The sequence below is a fragment of the Erinaceus europaeus genome, chromosome 3, assembly GCF_950295315.1.
Source record: "Erinaceus europaeus chromosome 3, mEriEur2.1, whole genome shotgun sequence".
Taxonomy (NCBI): Eukaryota; Metazoa; Chordata; class Mammalia; order Eulipotyphla; family Erinaceidae; genus Erinaceus; species Erinaceus europaeus.
This window is the reverse complement of record NC_080164.1, coordinates 45270802-45290449: the sequence shown is the minus strand read 5'-3', so window position 1 is coordinate 45290449 and position 19648 is coordinate 45270802. Positions and strand designations below refer to the sequence as shown.

The 19648-nt window shown below is 46.0% G+C and overlaps 1 protein-coding gene across 1 annotated transcript; it reads left to right on the top strand.

Moving 5' to 3' along the window:
* The first annotated feature begins 3550 nt into the window (after positions 1–3550).
* On the top strand, positions 3551–17248 carry NAGK (N-acetylglucosamine kinase). The gene is made up of 10 exons (XM_007523672.3): positions 3551–3702; positions 5563–5647; positions 5787–5885; positions 7024–7165; positions 7906–8016; positions 9727–9839; positions 13284–13371; positions 15313–15410; positions 15841–15919; positions 16967–17248. The coding sequence occupies exons 1-10, from the start codon at positions 3674–3676 to the stop codon at positions 17155–17157; spliced, it is 1035 nt and encodes a 344-aa protein (XP_007523734.1). The 5' UTR covers positions 3551–3673; the 3' UTR covers positions 17158–17248.
* Positions 17249–19648: the final 2400 nt, after the last annotated feature.

The following is a 19648-nucleotide window of genomic DNA, read 5'->3' as shown; positions in this document are numbered from 1 at the left end:
TAGCCAATAAGTCCCCAAACTATCAATGTGATCATAAGCAAAAGGATGAGTAGCTTCAGTTTTGTCTAGAACTGCCTGCCTCAGTCTACCTGGACTTTGTCAGGCAGCAAGCTGACTTTGCCTCCATATATATACACACTTTACTGGGGGATCAATGGTTTATAGTACAGTTCCTGACACATACGTACAACCTCTTATCTCCCCATGATAGGTGTCCAGGTGTTTGCAAGACACCCACTCCCCAACCTAGGTCCCTTTCCCCCCATCATACACCAGGGCCCCAGGGCCCCTTAATCCCATCCCTTTGCAGCATCTTTCATTCCTTCTGAATATAGTAACCACATCCACAATAAGTAATAGCCACCGTTTGTGTGAGCCTTAGCTAATTACTTTTATTTCAGAGTCTCAGTTTCCTCACGGGATGCATTGGATCGACCTTCACGTGGCGCATCCCGTGAGTACCCATTCATTGGGGAAATTGACGATCCTTCCTAGCCGACTGAATCCACATGGATCCCAGTCACTTTTAAAGCCAGCAACAAGCAGCTCCTGACAGCTTTCAGCCTGACCTGTTGACTGGCTACGGAAGAAGGGCAAACGCTAGAAGAAGAAGTTTCCTCACATAAAATGTGATTAGAAATCTGTCATTCTTCCATACTCCCAGAAGGATAAAGAATAGGATAGCTTTCAGGGAAGGGGTGAGATACGGAGTCCTAGTGGTGGGAATTGTGTGAAATTATACCCCTCTTATCTTATGATCTTGTCAATATTTCCATTTTATAAATAAAAATTAAAAAAAGAAATGTCACTCTTTTTTGTTGTTGTTGTTGTTAAAGAGTGATAGGAGAGAGGAAAGAGAACCAGGGCTTCATTCTGGCACATGCACTGCTGTGGATTTAATTCAGGGCCTCAAGCTTGAGCAGTCAACACTTTATCCACTGCACCAGCCCCACACACACACCACCAATCTTATTCTTAATCTTTTACTCAATGTTTTCTCCTTTTCCTTCTCCTCCTTTTAAAAATATTTTTATTCCCTTTTGGTGCCCTTGTTGTTTTATTGTTGTACTTATTGTTGTGGTGGTTGTTGGATAGGACAGAGAGAAATGGAGAGAGGAGGGGGAAGACAGAGAAGGGGAAAGAAAGATAGAAACCTGCAGTCCCATTCACCACTTGTGAAGTGACTCCCCTGCAGTTGGGGAGCCTGGGGCTGGAACCTGGATCCTTACGCAGGTCCTTGCGCTTTGTGTGCTTAACCCACTGCACTACCGACCGACTCCCTCCTTTTTTGCCTCCAGGTTATTGCTGGGACTCAGTGCCTGCACTACAAATCTACTGCACCTGGACGCCATTTTCCCCATTCTATTGGCCTTGTTATTGCAGCTGTTGTTGTTGGATAGGACCGAGAGAAATCGAGAGAAAAGGGTAAGACAGAGAGGGGGAGAGAAAGATAGACACCTGCAGACCTGCTTCACCACTTGTGAAGCGACTCCCTGCTGGGGGGAGCTGGAGGCTCAAACTGGGATCCTTAAGCCACTCCTTGCTCTTTATGCCATGTATGCTTAACCTGGTGTGCTACTGCCCGGACCCCTTCTTTTTAAATAAAGTTGTTTTTTTATTGCCACCAGGGTTATTATTTTATTTTTAAATATTTATTTTTAATTTCTCTTTATAAAAAGGAAACACTGACAAGACCATAGGATAAGAGGGGTACAATTCCACACAATTCCCACCACCAGAACTCTGTATCCCATCCCCTCCCCTGATAGCTTTCCTATTCTTTATCCTTCTGGGAGTATAGACCCAGGGTCATTATGGGATGCAGAGGGTGGAAGGTCTGGCTTCTGTTAATTGCTTCCCCACCGAACATGGACATTGGCAGGTCTATCCATACTCCCAGCCTGTCTCTCTCTTTCCCTAGTAGGGCAGGACTCTGAGGAAGCAGGGCTCCAGGACACATTGGTGGAGTCGTCTGCCCAGGGAAGTCAGGTTGGCTTCATGTTAGCATCTGGAACCTGGTGGCTGAATAGTTAACATATAAAGCCAAACAAACTGTTGATTAATCATGAACCTAAAGCCTGGAATATTGCAGATGAAGATTTGGGGTCTCCATTTTGGAAATAGCTAGTAGGTCTATTTTAGGCATATTCCAAAGGGCCCATGACTATACTAGTTTTTTCCTGAGCCTGACCTCTGATATGCAAGTGGACCCAAGTTATTGTCTGGGGAGATGATGTCATGGCTGGAAAAAGGGCTAGAGAGCTGGATCAGGGAAAAGAGTAGCTCCCAAATATGGGAAAGGTGTATAAATATTGTTGACTGTTTTAAAATATTTTTTATTAATTTGTTTATTATTGGCTAGAGACAGAAATTGATAGGACAGGGAGAGATAAGAGGAGGAAGGAGACAGTCACCTGCAGCCCTGCTTCACCACTCATGAAGCTTTCCCCCTGCAGAAGGGGACCAGGGGCTTGAACCTGAGTCCTTGTGCACTGTAATGTGTGTACTTAACCAGATGCACCTGCCTGGCCCCATATTTTCTTTAAATCAACCATCTGGCAACCTAGGACATGGTGCAGTTGTGAAAGCGTTGGACTCTCAGGCATGAGGTCCTAAATCCAGTTCCTGGCATTGCATGCGTCAGAGTGATGCTCTGGTTCTTTCTCTTTCATTTTCCCATGAATTAACAATTAAAAAAATAAATAAATAAGCCATACGGTTGTGATTTATTTCATAAATCGGTATTCAGTGACTTTTACATATTCTGGTCCACATGATCAGGAGACAAGAAAAGTCCGTGATGGGGCCCAGAGCAGGGGGCAACCAGGCTGAAAACCAAGCCCCAGCGAAGCAGCTGTTCTGAGGCCCATGTTCCCGAAAAGCTGTCACGGGCGTGAGGACCCAGAGTCTTCTGGACAGTCCGCGGGGGCCTGCAGAAGCCACAGTGTGATTCACCTCGGCCGGCTCCCATCCCCACAGCTACAGGGTAGGGGACTGGCACGTCATCACCTTCTGTTAAATAACCCAGGGCGCCCCAGGCAGGTGCACAGGATTGCAGTCCTCGGCCCGCCGGGGTCCCGCGACATGCGCGTCACAGTGTGCGTCACCGACGGCGACGTGGCTTGCAAGCAGTGCGCACGCGCCAGGAGGTGCTTCCTGCAACTTCAGGGCACCGAAGGGCTCGTAGGACAAAATGGGGGCTTTGATTAGGACACCTCGCTCTCACTCTTGCGCTTGGAATCCGGCATCTACCTCTGGAAGCAGTAGGAAGTTGGAGGGGGTGGCGAGGGGGGCCGGGGTTGGTGACGCTGACGCCGAAAATGGCAGGGTGTCTCCTCTCGCCCAGCCCAGGACCGCCCCGCCGGGAGCCAGCGACAAATGAAAGTTCCCAGCATGTACAAACTATTGTATTTACTGTTGAATGTAAACCATTAATTCCCCAATAAAGAAATAAATTAAAATAAAGAGTCATCGTTAAAGTTAAAAAAAAGTTCTCGGCGCCAGCCCTGCGCATGCGCACTCGGCACCCACTGGGCGCTCACATGACGCGGGGTGGAGCCGAGTGAATGAGAAGGAGGGGGAGGGGCCCTTGCCTGGAAGCTGACGCTTTAGTGGTGGTGGTGGAGGTGGCAGCAGCGGCGGCGGCGGCAGCGGCAACAGCAACAGCAATAGCATGGCTGCTCTTTACGGGGGTGTGGAGGGGTGAGTGCGACGGAGAAAGTCTGGGAGGGGCGTTATGGAAGCGATCCGGGAAAGGGGTGGCTGGTTCGTGGCCTCGCGCTGCAAGATCCAGACGCTTGGGGCTGCAAGGCTGCGGGAAGAGCAGGAAGAGGAGTTCACATGCGAGGAGCCGGTGGGTGCACCACCCTGCAGGGACTCTGTGCTTGCCACAGCTGCACGGCAAGGCTGCCCTTGTGTTTCAGGGTGGGGCCACGCCCCTCTCCTCCAGGAATGGCGTCCCTCTCACCCCATCTCAAGCTTGAGAAATGTATTTTTCTCTCATTTCCGACTCCGGAGAAAGTTTTGCTTAACAGGTGTCAGGTGTGAAGTGGCTGAAGGATTGGGAGCAGGATTGTGGCAAAAACCTAGACAAAGATCTTTGCCCTGGGATTTCTGGGACCTGGAATTTGTCCTGATGTGTGAAGTCCCTCAGTCCTTTCTGCACCCCAGTCCTCTCACCCTAGTTGAATCCACTGCTACTCTTGCATTTTTTTCCCCTCCACTTTACAAGTTTGCTTACTAGACTTTTTTTTATTATAGCTCTTCTCTTCATTATAACAATAGGCAAGACCCTTGCCCTGTCGGGCTTCAGTTACCACATGTGTAAAGTTAGAAGAGGGAAGCACAAGGCGATTGCTGAGTCCTTTGCTAGTAGCAACATTAAGTTAATTTGTGCCAAGTCAGGGCATAATGGTGGTAGTGGGGTGGGGGCGGCTGTTTGGTCGGCCTGGGCACTTGTGATTCTAAGATTGGATTCACCACCCCCCTCCCTGACCCTCCAAGTACTGCTCAGCTCTGGCTTTTGGTGGTGTGAGAGATTGAACCTGAGACTTTGGAGCCTCAGTCATAAAAGTATTTTTGTATAACCTTTATGTTGCCCCCGCCCACCCTGATTTCCTTCTATGGCAGCCACATCTAATTGTTGATGCTTTGACCCCAAAGTCTTTTTTAGATATGAACTGTTAGGGTTGGTCTCCTGCACCCTCTAGTTATTGGAATTGAAAAAGAAATAAAATGCTGAAGTTTTCATTCATTCCTAATAGTCATGTCTAAGATATGACCCGTGTTTCTAACTTGCCAAGAGTCTTGTGGATTTTGAATCTGCCATCTTATGCTGTAACTGTCCCTTGAAACTTCATGTCATCTTTGAATTTGCTTCAGTGTCTTCTACTATTACTAAAAGTATTGATCAGTAAAGAAACACACCACAGACCTCTCTTTAAACTACCATCTCCCCAGTAATAAACTTCCGACTTTTTATTATTGTTGCTTAAGTAGGTATATGTTCTCCCCAACCACCCCACCACTGTTTCTCAGAAAGGCGTCTTGAAGACTTTAGCAGCTGGAACTGGGTCTCAAAAGGCAGCCTTTAACTGGTTTAGAGAAGCAGAGAAACATGCTATTTTTTTTTAAGTTGGATGTTGCCTGTGCCAGGCCCCATGCATGAGCATAAACAAATGATTCCAAGCACAGCCTAGTGGAATTCAACCTGTCAAGAGACAGAAAACCAGTTAAACACCCTCTTAGTACAGAAGAACCCTTAATAGCAGTGGGGGTTAGTGACATATAAGATGTCAGGAGGGGGAACACACAGAAGAGGTTTCAAGGACTAAATGATAATCTAAGTAAGATCTTGCCGGGCAAGTAGGACCTTCCCAAATGAAAGTAAGCAAGAATTACGTTTCACTTCAAGAGCGCTGCAGACACCCAACCACAGAGGGGCTTCAGAGGTCACGACTGCGTTTGCGGAACTGGGCTCTGTCTGTGCAGAAGCTTGGGGCTGCTCAAGCTGCACTTGCAGGTTTTTCTCAGTGCGTCTGAGTGCCCCCTTGTGTTCTGTAGGGGAGGCACACAGTCAAAGACCCTTCTACTCTCAGAAGATGGACAGATCTTGGCGGAAGCAGAAGGACTCAGCACAAACCACTGGGTAAAGGCCACACTGAGGGGGACCAATGCTCGGTTGTAGTTTCATTTTCTGTAACTCCTATGGAGTTGTTGGTGGCTGGGAGCTCATATGATCACCTATAGAGGCCTTTTCAACTCTCCCTTCCCTTGATTGGGATCAGCTGGTCGGGACCGACAAGTGTGTGGAGAGGATCAATGAGATGGTGAACACAGCCAAGCAGAAAGCAGGCGTGGATCCTCTGGTGCCTCTGCGAAGCTTGGTGAGTTCAAGGCACTCTTAGGAATTCAGTTATACTGACACTGATACAGAGCTTTTGAACTGCAGAGAGGACTGGTGTGAAAACACATAATCTTATTCATCTTTGTGACTTTGTTTTCTGCAAGCCACAGGGATTGGAAAGATACATGGCTTTGGAGAGCCATCAAATCCCAGCTTTGTTACTCAGCATCTGTGTGACCCTAAGTAGGTTACTTCTCTAACCTCAGTTTCCTTACTGAGGAATCACATATTTGGAAATCTTAGAAATTTTGAGTGGCTGGGACATAGCTCACCCAGTAGAGTGCACACTTTACCATGCTCAAAGACCCAGGTTTAAGCCAGTGGTCACTAGATGTGAGCACCATACAAAGAGAATTATGCAGTCTTTCCTGTCTGCCTCTCTCTCTCTCTCTCTCTCCTCTGTCTTTCAGCTCCTACCTGGGGGAAAAAAATAATTGGCTAGGAGTAGTAAAACAGTGGAGTTAGTTAGGTGAGAACTCTTGGTGACAAAAGTAAAAAAAAAAAAAAAAAAGAAAGCTGCAGGGAGACTCAGGTGTAGAGGGATAGCTGGTTTAAATCACATATAAATTGTGTGTGTGTGTCTCTGTGTGTGTGTGTCCTATGTAACCAAGACAAAGTAACACAGAATTGCCTGTCTTTATTTTTAAAAGTAATACTTATGGAAACAACAGGCAGTAGTAGCTACCTCATAGCTGTGGGGAAAATAAAGTGCCCTGATCCAAAATGCTTAGCAGAGGTCCTTGGTCCACAGACACCCACCATATGTCAGCTGCTATTCCCAGCTCGGACCTTTCTCCCAAGTTGCTGTGGCCCTGGCTAATCCCAGGACACGGCCTAACCAAGACTTTCTTCAGGCAGAGCCAGACCAGGTTGATCTCTCCATGTCTCCTCAGCTCACTTCCCTGCTGAGGGCACTCCTATCTCCCCAAGCTCCAAACCTGACAGTGTTGAGTCCTCTCTGGCCTTACCTTCAGTTGTCTGGGACAGGATCAGCAGGATATGATAATACAAATGCAGAGAGCAGGCTCAGGTTCCTGTTGGGGAGGTGGCTGAGGAAGGTGGTTTGCCTGGGGCCCTGCCTGCTTGCTCATGGCGTGCTCATCTCCCTCATGGCCTAGGGCCTATCTCTCAGCGGAGGGGAACAGCAGGATGCAATAAAGAACCTGACGAAGCTGTTGAGAGACCGATTTCCCAACCTGAGTGAAAGCTACTTCATCACCACTGATGCCGCAGGCTCCATGGCCACAGCTACCCCACATGGTGAGGAGGTGGAGGGGGCAGTGAGGTCTGAGAACTGGTTTGGTTTGTAAAGTTTAGGTGGTAGAATTTAGCTGGAAGACAACCTCCATAAGAGCCCCTTCTCCCCTTTTCTTGAGCTTACCTGCCAGAGTGAAGAGGGAGAAGGCGGGAAGGGTATCTTGATGAAAAGCAAGGAATGGAGTCAAAACATAAAACTCCATTTCTGAGGAGGGAGCCCTTAGGAGCAGTACAGTTATGAAGGCCAGGGAAGCAGAAGTTTTCACAAGAGAGTGGAAGGAATTCGGTGACAGGACAGAAAGCTTGGGCTTCCAAAATTGGCATTTGAACCTCTACCTGTACTATCCTGGAGAGGAGATAGGACTCTGTAGATTTTGATTTTCTTATCTGCAGAAGGGGGCCAGTTGTATTCATTCAGTGGTTTAGGGCAGGGAGGGAATATCACTGTGTGGACAGTGGGTTAGCACAATCCCTGGTAAAACAGTGAGTAATCAAAAGCACAAGTAGCCATTTGGCAGATGGAGGTTTGGGTTCCTTTATCACAGAGAGAGGCTCATAGGGATGGGAGTTACTCTGAGACCCAGGCCCCTAACCTTCAGGCAGGAAACGAGCAGGACTCAGTTTTCTCTGTAATATTGGGAGGTGATCCCTTTGTCCAGACTGGTCTTTGTACCTCTTGGTTGGAGCTGAGTGCTCTGAGCAGGGTCCCAGGCCACACCCAGCCTCCTGTGCCATTTCTGCAGGTGGGATCGTGCTCATCGCTGGGACAGGCTCCAACTGCAGACTGGTCAACCCCAATCGCTCCGAGAGAGGCTGCGGCGGCTGGGGCCACATGATGGGGGACGAGGGCTCAGGTGAGCTTCCACACATTTGGGGAGCTCAGACCCTTCCTGCAGCTCCCCATTCTTCTTCTCCCTTACCCTCCAGCTAACCCCTTGGGGTTCTCTGGAGACAGTCCTAATGAGATCTTTCTGTATACTTGACAGTGACTGAGAAATTATAGACTGCAGATGCTGGGCCAGCTGCAGGCCTTGCTCTTCTGCAGTGTGTCACACCAGCTGCAGGCCTTGCTCTTCTGCAGTGTGTCACACCCAGAACTCAGCTTCATGCCTCAGTGTAGTGTCCAGCTAGGCAACCAGATTTCTGGAATTATTAGAGAGGAACTAACACTGTAAAGATGAAGACCATAGATGCCAGGAGATGCTGTGCCAGTGGCTTGTGTTTTTCAATACCTCTCTCTCTCTCTTCTTCTTCCCCACTAGGATTACTGGGGCTTGGTGGTAGCACTGTAAATCGACCTCTCCCAGTGGCCATCCCCCCCTCTATTTTATTGGATAAGACAGAGGGAAATTGAGAAAGGAATGGGAGTTAGGGAGAAAGACATCTGCAGACCTGTTTCACTTCTCATGAAGCACCAGGTTCAAACCCAGGTCCTTGCACACATATGGTAATATGTGTGCTTAACCAGGTGCTCCACCACCCACCCCCCTCTTTTTTATGTTTTTCTTTTATTAGTGATTTAATAACAACTGACAAGATTGTAGGATAAGAGGGGTACAATTTCATATAATTCCCACCACCAGAGTTCCATGTCCCATTCCCTCCATTGGAAGTTTCCCTATTCTCTATCCCTCTGGGAGTATGGACCAGGATAATTATGGGGTGCAGAAGGTAGAAGGTCTGGTTTCTGTAATTGCTTCTCCGCTGGACATGGGCACTGACAGGTTGATCCATACTCCCAGTGTGTTTCTATCTTTACCTAAGGGTAAGGCCCTGGGGTTCCAAGACACATTGGTAGTTCATCTGCCCAGAGAAGTCAGGTTGGTGTCATGGTAGCATCTTCAACTTAGTGGCTGAAAAGTATTAAGATATAAAGGTGTCATGGTAGCATCTTCAACTTAGTGGCTGAAAAGTATTAAGATATAAAGCAGAACAAATTGTTTAATAATCAGGAACCTAAAAAAATAATAATAATAATCAGGAACATAAAGGCAAGAATAGAGCAGATGAGATTTGGGGTCTTCATGTTGGAAAAAGCTAGGTAGTCTATTTTAGGTATATTCCAAAGGGCCCATGACTTTACTGATTTTTGCCTGAGCCTGACAGCTAGCATGCTGATGGGCTAAAAGTATTGTTTAGGAAGATAGTGTCAGAGTTAAGAATATGACTAGAAAGCTGAATCAGAAGAGAGAAGCTCTGAAATATGGGAAAAGTATATAAATCCAGCCCCCTCTTTATAGGTATCACCTTCTGTTACATCGCTATGGAGAGCAGATGTGTATTTCCATTTGGGTCTTCCTGGCAGTGATTCCTGTGGTCAGTCTGATAACTGATGAACCTTTATTTTGGGCTAGAAACTGATGTGACACAGCCTTTACTTTTTATGTCTCCCCCTGCCTCCAGCTTTCTATTCCAGAATTAGTAAGATACATTTTCATTCAAGGCCCCCAAAGAAGGAATTATGACATGTAAATTTCTCTAATAACCAAGCAGGCCTGAGTTTTTTACCCCTGTGGACTTTGGGGAGATTACTCTACCTTTTCTGCTCTCTCTGCTCTCCACAGCCTACTGGATTGCACACAAAGCAGTGAAGACAGTGTTTGACTCCATTGACAACCTGGAGGTGGCTCCTCATGACATTGGTTACATCAAACAGGCCATGTTCAACTATTTCCAGGTATATTTCCCCCTTCACCAGATATACACCCCTGAGGTAGAGCTATGGTAGACCAAGCAGGGGTAAATGCAGCAGAGGGACTGGGAAGCTGGATGAAGGAAGGGGAGACAAGGATAGGATTCAGAGTGATGTGGGTAGTGGTCCTCAACAGGTATGAGGAAGCAGTAGGTTAGGGACAAGTTGTTAAGCAGACTTCATCATTGGGTAGCTAGGCCCTATTGGGTGGGGATGGATGACAGGGCTCTAGGCTAGAGTGAGAACTGTAGGCTGAGGTCAGGAGGCAAGGCAGGCAGAAAGCACATACCTGTGTGGGTGTGTTGGATTGTGCGTTGTTTGCAGCTTATATAGACCAGGAAGGAATCCTTTGAGTAGTGAACAGCATCTATCAGCCTGGGAGGTGGCATAGTGAATAAGATGTTGGACTCTCAGACATGAGGTCCCAAGTTCCATCCCCAGCATTGTATGTGCCAGAGTGATGCTCTGGTTTCCCCTCCTCTTCATAAGTAAATAATAAATAAATCTTTAAAAAGAAGTAAATAGTATCTGGGGAAATGGCTTAGTGGATACAATATAGGCCTTGCATTCCTGAGGCCTCAGGTTCAGTCCCCATTCCTACATATACCAGAATGATGCTCTGGCTTCTCTCTCTTCTTCAAAAGATTTATTTATAAGTAAGCGTAGCCAGAGAGAGAGAGGGAGGGAGGTTGGGCAGGGGTAGATAGCATAATGGTTAGGCAAAGAGACTAATGCCTAAGGCTCCAAAGTCCCAGGTTCAATCACCCACACCACCATAAACCAGAGATGAGCAGTGCTCTGGTAAAATAAATAAATAAACAAACAAACAAGTGATATTAAGAGAGAAAGATAATGAGCACACATGTGCCAAAGTTCTACTCATAAGGTAATGCTGAGGACTGAACCCCTGGGGCCTCAGGTGTAGTTTTTGCCAGGCTGGCTTCACGGGCGGGAGACAGAGATGACCAGAGACTCGTGGCTGAGCTGAGAACGCAGTTTAATCTGTATGCACGAGCGGGGATGTAGTTCAACAAACTAATCTAATCTATGCATAACCATTATGCTATACTCTTACCACCAAACTAATCTAATCTAATCACAACCCAATTCTGTCCTCCCCCTTCCTCTCAATTCTTAGCTGTCTCTATCCAAATAAATAAATAAAGATAAATTTAAAAAATAATAAAAATTAGGAGAAAAAGAAACCAGAATTCTTGGGCTAGTGCAACCTCCTGCCCAGAGGATTGGGGATTGACTTTACTTTTTGTCTGGACTCATTTATAGTGGATTAGAAAACAAATGCCTTCAGCAGAATCAGAGCTAAAAGGTAAGAGAGGAGAAAGGAGGCAAGTTTATTTGATAGATGTCTCTCTGAGAGAAGCCAATTAAGCAATCCAGGACTGAGGTCATGAAAGGAGATTACAAATGTTGGAAAGTAGAGTATGCCTTCTCAAGACCCAGGAGTTGAGGATTGAAGAGAAATTCTGGCCAGAGCCAAGTTGAGGAATAGGGAGGGAGCAGGATGGGAAATCACTTGTTAGAGTAATTGCCACAGGAAGTGGAGTTAAGACTGACTCAGTTTACTGGTCCCAGAACACTAGTAAATCTACCACACTCTTCCACCCTTTAGTTCTTTCTTTTTTTTTGAAAAAAAAAATGCTTATTTATTTATTTTCCCTTTTGTTGCCCTTGTTTTTATTGTTGTAGTTATTAGTGTTATTAATGTTGTCGTTGTTGGATAGAACAGAGAGAAATGGAGAGAGGACGGAAAGACAGAGGCGGGAGAGAATGATAGACACCTGCAGACCTGCTTCACCGCCTGTGAAGTGACCCCCCTGCAGGTGGGGAGCCGGGGACTCGAACCGGGATCCTTACACTGGTCCTTGCGCTTCATACCACATGTGCTTAACCCACTGTGCTACTGCCCGGCTCCCCCCCCCTTTTTTTGTTAAAGATTTATTTATTGGGGGCCAGGTGGTGACACACCCAGTTAAATGTACATATTACCAAGCACAAGGGTCCAACTTTGAACCCCACTCTCCACACGCAGGGGGTTCGCCTCACAATCAGTAAAGCAGGTCTGCAGGTGTCTTTCTCTCCCTCTCTGTCTCCCTTCTCTCAATTTCTCTCTGTCCTATCGAATAAAATGGAAAAAAAAAAGAGAGAGAGAGAAGCAGGTTTATTTACTTTGTGACTTGGGAGGTAACACAGTGGATAAAGCCTTGGACTCTCAACTATGAAGTCCCAGATACTGTCCCCAGAATCACATGTACCAGAATGAGGGTCTGGTTCCCTCTATCCCTCTTTCTTCTCTCACTAAAAAGTAAAATTTTATTTATTTATTTATTGATTGATTTACTTATTTAGTTAATTATTTTACAAGAGCACTGGTGAGCTCTGGCTTATGGTGGTGCTGGGGGGTTGAAACTGGGACCTTTGGTGTCTCTGGTATGAAAATCTTTTTGCATATTCATTATGCTCTCTCCCCAGCACATAAGTAAACTTTAAAAAAAAAAAAGGTTTATCTGTAAGAAACAGACTGGTGAGTTCTGGTGTATGGTGGTGCTGAGGATGAAACCTAGGCAACTCCTGTGTGCTGAAGCTCTATTTCCAAGCCCTGTACTTTAGTTCTTCCAGAGCTGCTGCAAAGATTAAATAAGGACATGTATCATGCTTTATACATTTTTGAAAATGCTTGTGTTTGAGGCCTCCCCCCTTACTATTTTTTTTTTATTTCTTTATTGGGGGATTAATATTTTGTAGTCAACAGTAAATATAATAGTTTGTACATGCATAACATTTCTCAGTTTCCCATGTAACAATACAACCCCCACTAGGTCCTCTGTCATCTTTTTCTAGGACCTGTACTCTCCCCTCCCACCCACTCCAGAGTCTTTTACTTTGTGCAATATGCCTCCCCTCTTATTTTTGTAGTGCATTCTGGGGAATCACTGTTTCCTTGGGAAGCTCACAGAGGTTATAGGTATGTTTTTGCTGTGGAGGAAGAATGGCCTTCTGTGGACAAATAAACTTGGTAAAAATACTGATTTCTTGATTAAGAAGAACCTCCCATAGCTATCAGGTCACTAAAGTGCTTACGATTCTCTCAGGGAGAACTACATTGCATAGTGGTTCTTAGGTTCCTTTGATTCAGAAATAGCTTGGGGAAGTGTGTAGCATACTTTGATGAGCGGTTTATGCTCTGTGCTTTATTTCAGATAACCTGTAAGGAGTGACAGTGTCTGGTGGGTGCAAACCTGTCTCAAAAAATAAATTTTAAATACTTATACACTGTAGACCTTAAATAAACACTAACTCTCATTTTTCAAACAGTAAAGACATCAGGTGGCTATCTTGGGAGGGAAAGCTGGGGGGTTTCCTTCACTTCTGTTGACAGTTTTGTATTCTCTCTCTCTCTTTTTTTTTTAGGTGTCAGATCGACTAGGAATCCTGACTCACCTTTATAGGGATTTTGATAAAAGCAGGTTTGCTGGATTTTGCAAGGAAGTTGCAGAAGGTATCAGAGGTTTTTGTCTGACTTTGTTCTACCTGATTTTGCAGGGCTTTATCTGACATTGTTCCCCAAAGACCTTCTTAATTGGGGCTAGAGTATGGTTCAGATGGGGAATGGAAGCAATTTTTTATTACTAGGGCTCTATGCCTGCATCATTCCACCCCTCCTGGTGGAATATTTTCCTTTCTATCTTTTTTTCTTTCTTTCTTCCATTCTTTTCTCTTTAACATAGAAGGTGAGAGATATGATCAGACAGATAGAGTGAAAAACAGGAGAGGTATCACAGTACTGCTCCACCATTCATGAAGCTTCCCCATCCAGGTGCTTCCTGGTGGTGTCGGTGATGTTTAAACACAGGACTTTGCTCATGGCAAAGCATGTGCTCTACATAATGAGCTATCTCTCAGTCCTCGGGAAGTTCATCTTTCTTTGACTAAGTGACCTCTTCTGTGTCATCTTGGTACTAGTGAGCACCAGGGTTGGGGGAGAAGGACATGGGGTTTGCACTGATAGTTGTTAAATGTCACCTGTGCTCCCAGCAGGCTTTGTAGGCTCTATGTCAGTTTTTCTTTTTATTTATTTATTTATTTATTTATTTATTGCACCAAGGATTCATACAAATAATAGTTTTGCTGGTCCTGGTAGACATTTTTTTTTTTTAAGGGGGCAGGGGAGAAGAAAGAGGGAGAGGATACCACTCCACTTTTTTTTCCCCTTTTTAAAAATTTGCCCTTGTTTTTTTATTGTTGTTGTAGTTATTGTTGTTATTGATGTCATTGTTAGATAGGACAGAAATGGAGAGAGGAGGGGAATACAGAGGGGGTAGAGAAAGAAAGACACCTGCAGACCTGCTTCACCGCCTGTGAAGTGACTCCCCTGCAGGCGGGGAGCCAGGGGCTCGAACCGGGATCCTTACGCTGGTCCTTGCGCTTCACACCACATGCACTTAACCCACTGCACTACTGCCCGACTCCCACCACTTCACTGTTGATGGAACTTCTCCTGGTGCTATGCATGGTACTCCCATGTGGGTTGTGGGGGGCACACCTGGGTCCTTAGACATGGTAAATGAGATGAGCTATCTCCCAAATCCTTTTTGTTAGTTTCTGAGAAATGTATGAAGCGGTTGTCCTTTAGGTCTGTCTATCACAGTTTGAAAACATCCCAGAGAAGCTAAATCTGGTCTAGCTAGTGAACCTGTTAACTCTTCTGCATATAGCTCTTTCTTCACTATACAGTCTGCTTTAACTTGTATCCCTGTGGCCTCAAGGCATTCTAGAGACCTCTCAGAACCCATTGGCCTTATGCCCTTTTAGAACAGAGTGAGGAAGGGACTTATCAGCAAGCAGACTATTAAGAGGTAGGAGGGGAGCCCCCCAGGAGCACCAGCTAGCTGCTCAGCTAGGATCCTTGGTCCCCAGAGCCTGTCCTCAGGGCCAGACCTTCAGACCTGAGTATAAGCTAGAGAACAAACCAGATAGCAGGTGCCCTTCTCCAGTGCCTGAGGAGCCACCTCTGAGTGTGTGGAAGGAATAAAGATGGAAAGGCACGAAGTGGGTGCCCATTCCTGAATTTGACCTTTGCTAGCTGTTGTCACTACCCTGACCCAGAGAAAGGGAATACTGAGGGGGGCTGGGCAGTGATGCACCCAGTTAAGTGCTCAGAGATCCAGGTTTGAGCTGCCACTCCCCACCTGCAGGGTGACGCTTCGTGAGTGGCAAAGCAGGTCTGCAAGTGTCTTGCGGTCTCCCTCCCTCTCCCCTATCAATTTCTCTCTGTCCTATCCAATAAAATGGGGGGGGGGGGAGATGTCCGCCAGGAGCAGTGGATTCATAGTGCAGTCACCAAGGCCCCTAACGATAACCCTGGAGGTAAAATAAAATAGAACATTGAAGACTGGCTGCTCCCTGGCATTCACCTATGCCCTTCTTCTCTCCACCCCAGGTGCTCTACAAGGAGATGCTCTCTCTCGCCACATCTTCACAAAGGCTGGGGAGATCCTGGGCAAACACATCATGGCAGTGTTGCCTGAGATCGACCCGGTAAATTGAGTTGGAAGGCAAATCTAGTTGCTGCTGTGGTGCGACTGTCCCTTCAAACAGTGTTGACTGTATTAAATCAACTCAGGGCCTGAGAAACTTTCCGTTCCTCATCCACAATGCAAAAAAGCTCTTTGGTCCAGTGATTTACTTGTAGTGGATTCTTCAGTGTTATAGATGTGCTATCCTCTTTTAATCCTATTTCTCTCCCTTCTCCTTCCTCTCTCTTTCCTTGGTAGTGTTACTTAACTCTTTCTCTTCTGTTCCCTTCTCTTTATGAATCTCTATATTCTCTTCCCTTTTGCCTTTGAGTCTACCTTCTGGTTCTTGGCTGGAGGGAGTGTAACTGAGATAGGGGTAGTCCTCAAAGGCTACCCGTTTTGGCATGGAAGAGCTTGGTTGCCTCCAATGTCCTTCTTTGCTGTCTGCTTAGGTCTTGTTCCAAGGGGACACTGGCCTCCCCATCCTGTGTGTGGGCTCAGTATGGAAGAGCTGGGAGTTGCTGAAGGATGGTAAGTGAGGGCTGGGTGGGAGAAGGACTTGGCATGGACCAAGAGCAGGGTTGGAAAGGAGGTCGAGCAGAAAGGCTACGTGCCCAAGGAAGAACTTGGAACTGGAGTCCTGAGCCCTGGATAGACCACAGATCCCCAAGGCCAAGGTCACCAGAGCTTCACTCTACCAGATGGCTTTTTACCATGCCCTACCCACTTCCTTGAATTCTTTTTAAAAAATTCTTTAAAAGATACATTAAGTCTGCGTCTGGGAGATCCCAGTGGTGCCCAGGACATGGAATCACTCTTCCAGCCCTTGGGTTCTCTTCCTAAATTCCCTCAATAAAGTGGTTTGATTCCCTTCCCCTGCCAAAATTATATAATTAAATAAGCACCGCTTGTAAAAATGAAGATGGGGAGATAGCCCAGAGCTAGAATGCAGGACTTCCATGCTTGAGGTCCCAGCTTTGATCCCTGGTAGCACTTATGCCAGGTGCTCTGACCTTTTTCTCATAAAAACAAAAATTTTTAAAAAGTAAAATTTGAGGGCCAGGTGGTGGCACACCTGGTTAAGTGTTCACATTACAGTGCACAAGGACCCAGGCTCAAACTCCCATCCCCACCTGCAGAGGTAAGCTTCACAAGTGGTGAAGCAGGGCTGTAGCTGTCTCTCCCCTCTCAGTTCCTCTGTCTCTATCCAATAATAATTTTTTTAAAAGTAAAATTCAAGGCAAATCTAACTTAAGGTCAGAGCTCTCTTCCCAGCATGTGTTGGCATCCTTAGTCAGCACAATTCTAGCCAGAAGGAAAGGAATGGAGCTGTGTAATTCCTGTTAGTTTGTAGTCACTTAAGGACCCGTTACTCTCCTGGTGTCCTCATGGCTCCAGCATCCCACAGCTGTTACCCCGTACTTAGGCATCACCATGGTAGTCCATGAGCCCCTCTGGGACCTCCACCACCATGCCTCATGGGCTGGGCCTCTTCCCTTTTCACCCTCGCTTCCTCCCTGGTCTCCAGCACAGGCTGCTGGGCTCCTCTCATCTCCATCCTGTGTTCTTTCCTTCCAGGTTTCCTTTTGTCGCTGACCAAGGGCAGGGAGACCCAAGCTCCTAACTCCTTCTCTCGTTTCACCTTGATGAAGCTGCATCACTCCTCTGCCCTGGGTGCAGCCAGCCTTGGGGCCAGGCACGCTGGCTACCTGCTTCCCATGGACTACAGTCTCAGTGCAATGGCCTTCTACTCCCACACCTTTTCTTAGGGGGTGGCCCTGGCTTCACTGTCTCCTGACCATGTGGATATTGGGTGCTGGGAGGTAGAGGGCTTTTTCTCCTTTTCCTTTAAATTAAAAATATATATATATATACACTTTACCCACTCTCCAACTGAATTGTGTATCAGGCATGCTTGTAGTATGCGTCTGCCTTGCCCCTGCCAGCTGGTATTCCAGATGGTTTCAGCCTGAGATTTAATGTCCCAGCTCAGGTGCTTGACCTGTGGTCTGTAGTCTGCTCCCCACACCCTTGGGCAGATAATTAATCTCTGGTACACACATTAGCCGTGGCTGCTAGTTAGACTTGTGACCACGGTTTTCTTCTGTCAAAGTCAATCACAGTCCCTGCCTGACCATTTACAGTAGAACCATTTTTTCTTTTCTGTATAAAATCTTGCCTTCAGGTTGATTATACCCTCTCCTGATAGTTCTGGTGACAACTGAAGAGTTGACTTAAACAGTAGCTGCCTCTACAGGTGTCTGGTGTTAGCTGTTAGAAAGCTTCAGTCAGACCTTGGATACCAGTGAATCGGTTTAATGTAGTTTTAACACAGATTTCCATTGTCTTTCCATATCTGACTCAGTATGTAAAGTATGAGATGGGGAATTTGCATTTCTCTTTTGGTTTTTTTAAAGATGTGTTTGTGAGAGATTAGAGCACTGCTCACACAGATGCAGAGCCAGGGGTTAAATCTGGAACTTCTTGTATCCATATCCTGTACTTACCTCCTGAGCACCTCCCTGAGGAGTTTTTGTTTCTACTAAATAATTCGGTTAGTTTCTGCTGCAGAGGCCCTGGATCTGCACTTGAGTGCTACCCAGCAGCTTCTACACTCTAGTTAACCCTCCAAAGGGGTCTTGGGTACTCACTTCCTAAGTTAGATATGGTGTCATGTTCATGGTATATAGTAGCAGCTCTGATCACATCCAGCTATGGCCTGAACCAGAGTTCAGCCAGCCCTGAGCAAATCCCTAGCACATCACCTGATAAAGAGCTTGCAAAGAGAACAAGGATAGAGTAGAGGTCCCTTTGCTGTATAGCATAGTTCCAATAATACTGTTTATTAACGAGCTTTAGAGGTTTGGTTTTGCTTTGGTACATATACGTACACATATATATACACCAGGGCTTTGCATGTATGAGACTCCACTGGCCCCCAGGCTGGCTATCATTCTTTTTATTTTAAAGGGGAAAACATCACAGCACTGCTCTACCATTTGTGGAGCTACATGTGGTTCTAGGATTCGAACCTAGGCTCTCATGTATCCATCATAAAGCACCCAGCCCTAGAAACTGGAACAAAAGAAAAAAAAATACTAACTTATGTTCTCCAGTACATGGACATCATCCTTCCTCTCCAAATCATTTCATTATGAAAAATGTCAAGGGGCTAGGCAGTGGCACACTGGGTTAAGCACACACATCACAGTGCATAAGGACCCAGGTTCAAGCTCCTGGTCCCCACCTGCAGGAGGAAAGCTTCACAAGTGGTAAAGTAGGGCTGCAGGTGTCTGTCTCTTCCTTCTCATTCTGTTTCAACAATAAAAAAAAATGTAATCTAAGAAAAATGTGTACAGGACAGTTATCATGTGAATACAGTTTCTTCCCTCTCTGTGATGTCTGCACATCACTCACCATTGCCCATGGATTTTGTTTTAGTGCTACCTTTTTTTTTTTTTTTTTGGAGGGGAGGTGATCACTGCTAGGGTTTCACCACTCCAGGACAACTTTTTCAAACAGAGACAGTGACAAAGGGACAGAGGGGAAGATAATCGCAGCACTGAAACTTCTTCCAGTGTGGTGAAAGCTAGCTCAAACCTGGGTCACATGCATGACAAAGCAGAAAGGCACACTTCCAGGGGAGCTATCTTGCCGACCTGAGTTCTATCATTTATTACATGAGTGGTCCAGGAGGTGGTGCAGTGGATAAAGCATTGGACTCTCAAGGATGAGGTCCTGAGTTCAGTTCCTGGCAGCACATGTACCAGAGTGATGTCTGGTTCTATTTTTCTCATTAATAAATATTTTTTTAAAAATGAGAGAACCACATCACCTGGCATATGCAGTGCCTGGAATTGAACTTGAGGTCTGATACCATGATCTTTTTACATGTGATAACTCTCAGAATCATTGGGAGATTCAAGATAGGTTAAACTACCAAACTGGGGCCAGGCAGTAGTGCACCTGGCTAAGCACACAGATTATTACCAAGCACAAGGATTTGGGTTCAAACCTCCAGTTAAATTTCACAAGTGGTGAAGTAGTGTTGCAAGTGTTTCTTTAAAAAATTTTTTTGTTTGTTTTCTTTATTCATTTATTGGATAAAGGCAATCAGAAATCGAGAGGGGAGGGGTGACAGGGAGAAAAGACAGATACCTGCAGCCCTGCTTCACCACTTGTGAAGCTTTCTCCTTGCAGGTAGGGACATACAATGAACATCATGATCCAATGCAGAAAAAAAGAAAAGAAAAAAGATAC

What these genes read in the sequence shown, in the direction of transcription:
- NAGK (XM_007523672.3), top strand. Translation starts at nt 3,674, where the DNA reads ATGGCTGCTCTTTACGGGGGTGTGGAGGG. An exon ending in CTTTACGGGGGTGTGGAGGG is followed by an intron (nt 3,703 to 5,562) that starts GTGAGTGCGACG and finishes TGTGTTCTGTAG; the next exon opens with GGGAGGCACACAGTCAAAGA. An exon ending in GGCCACAGCTACCCCACATG is followed by an intron (nt 7,166 to 7,905) that starts GTGAGGAGGTGG and finishes CCATTTCTGCAG; the next exon opens with GTGGGATCGTGCTCATCGCT.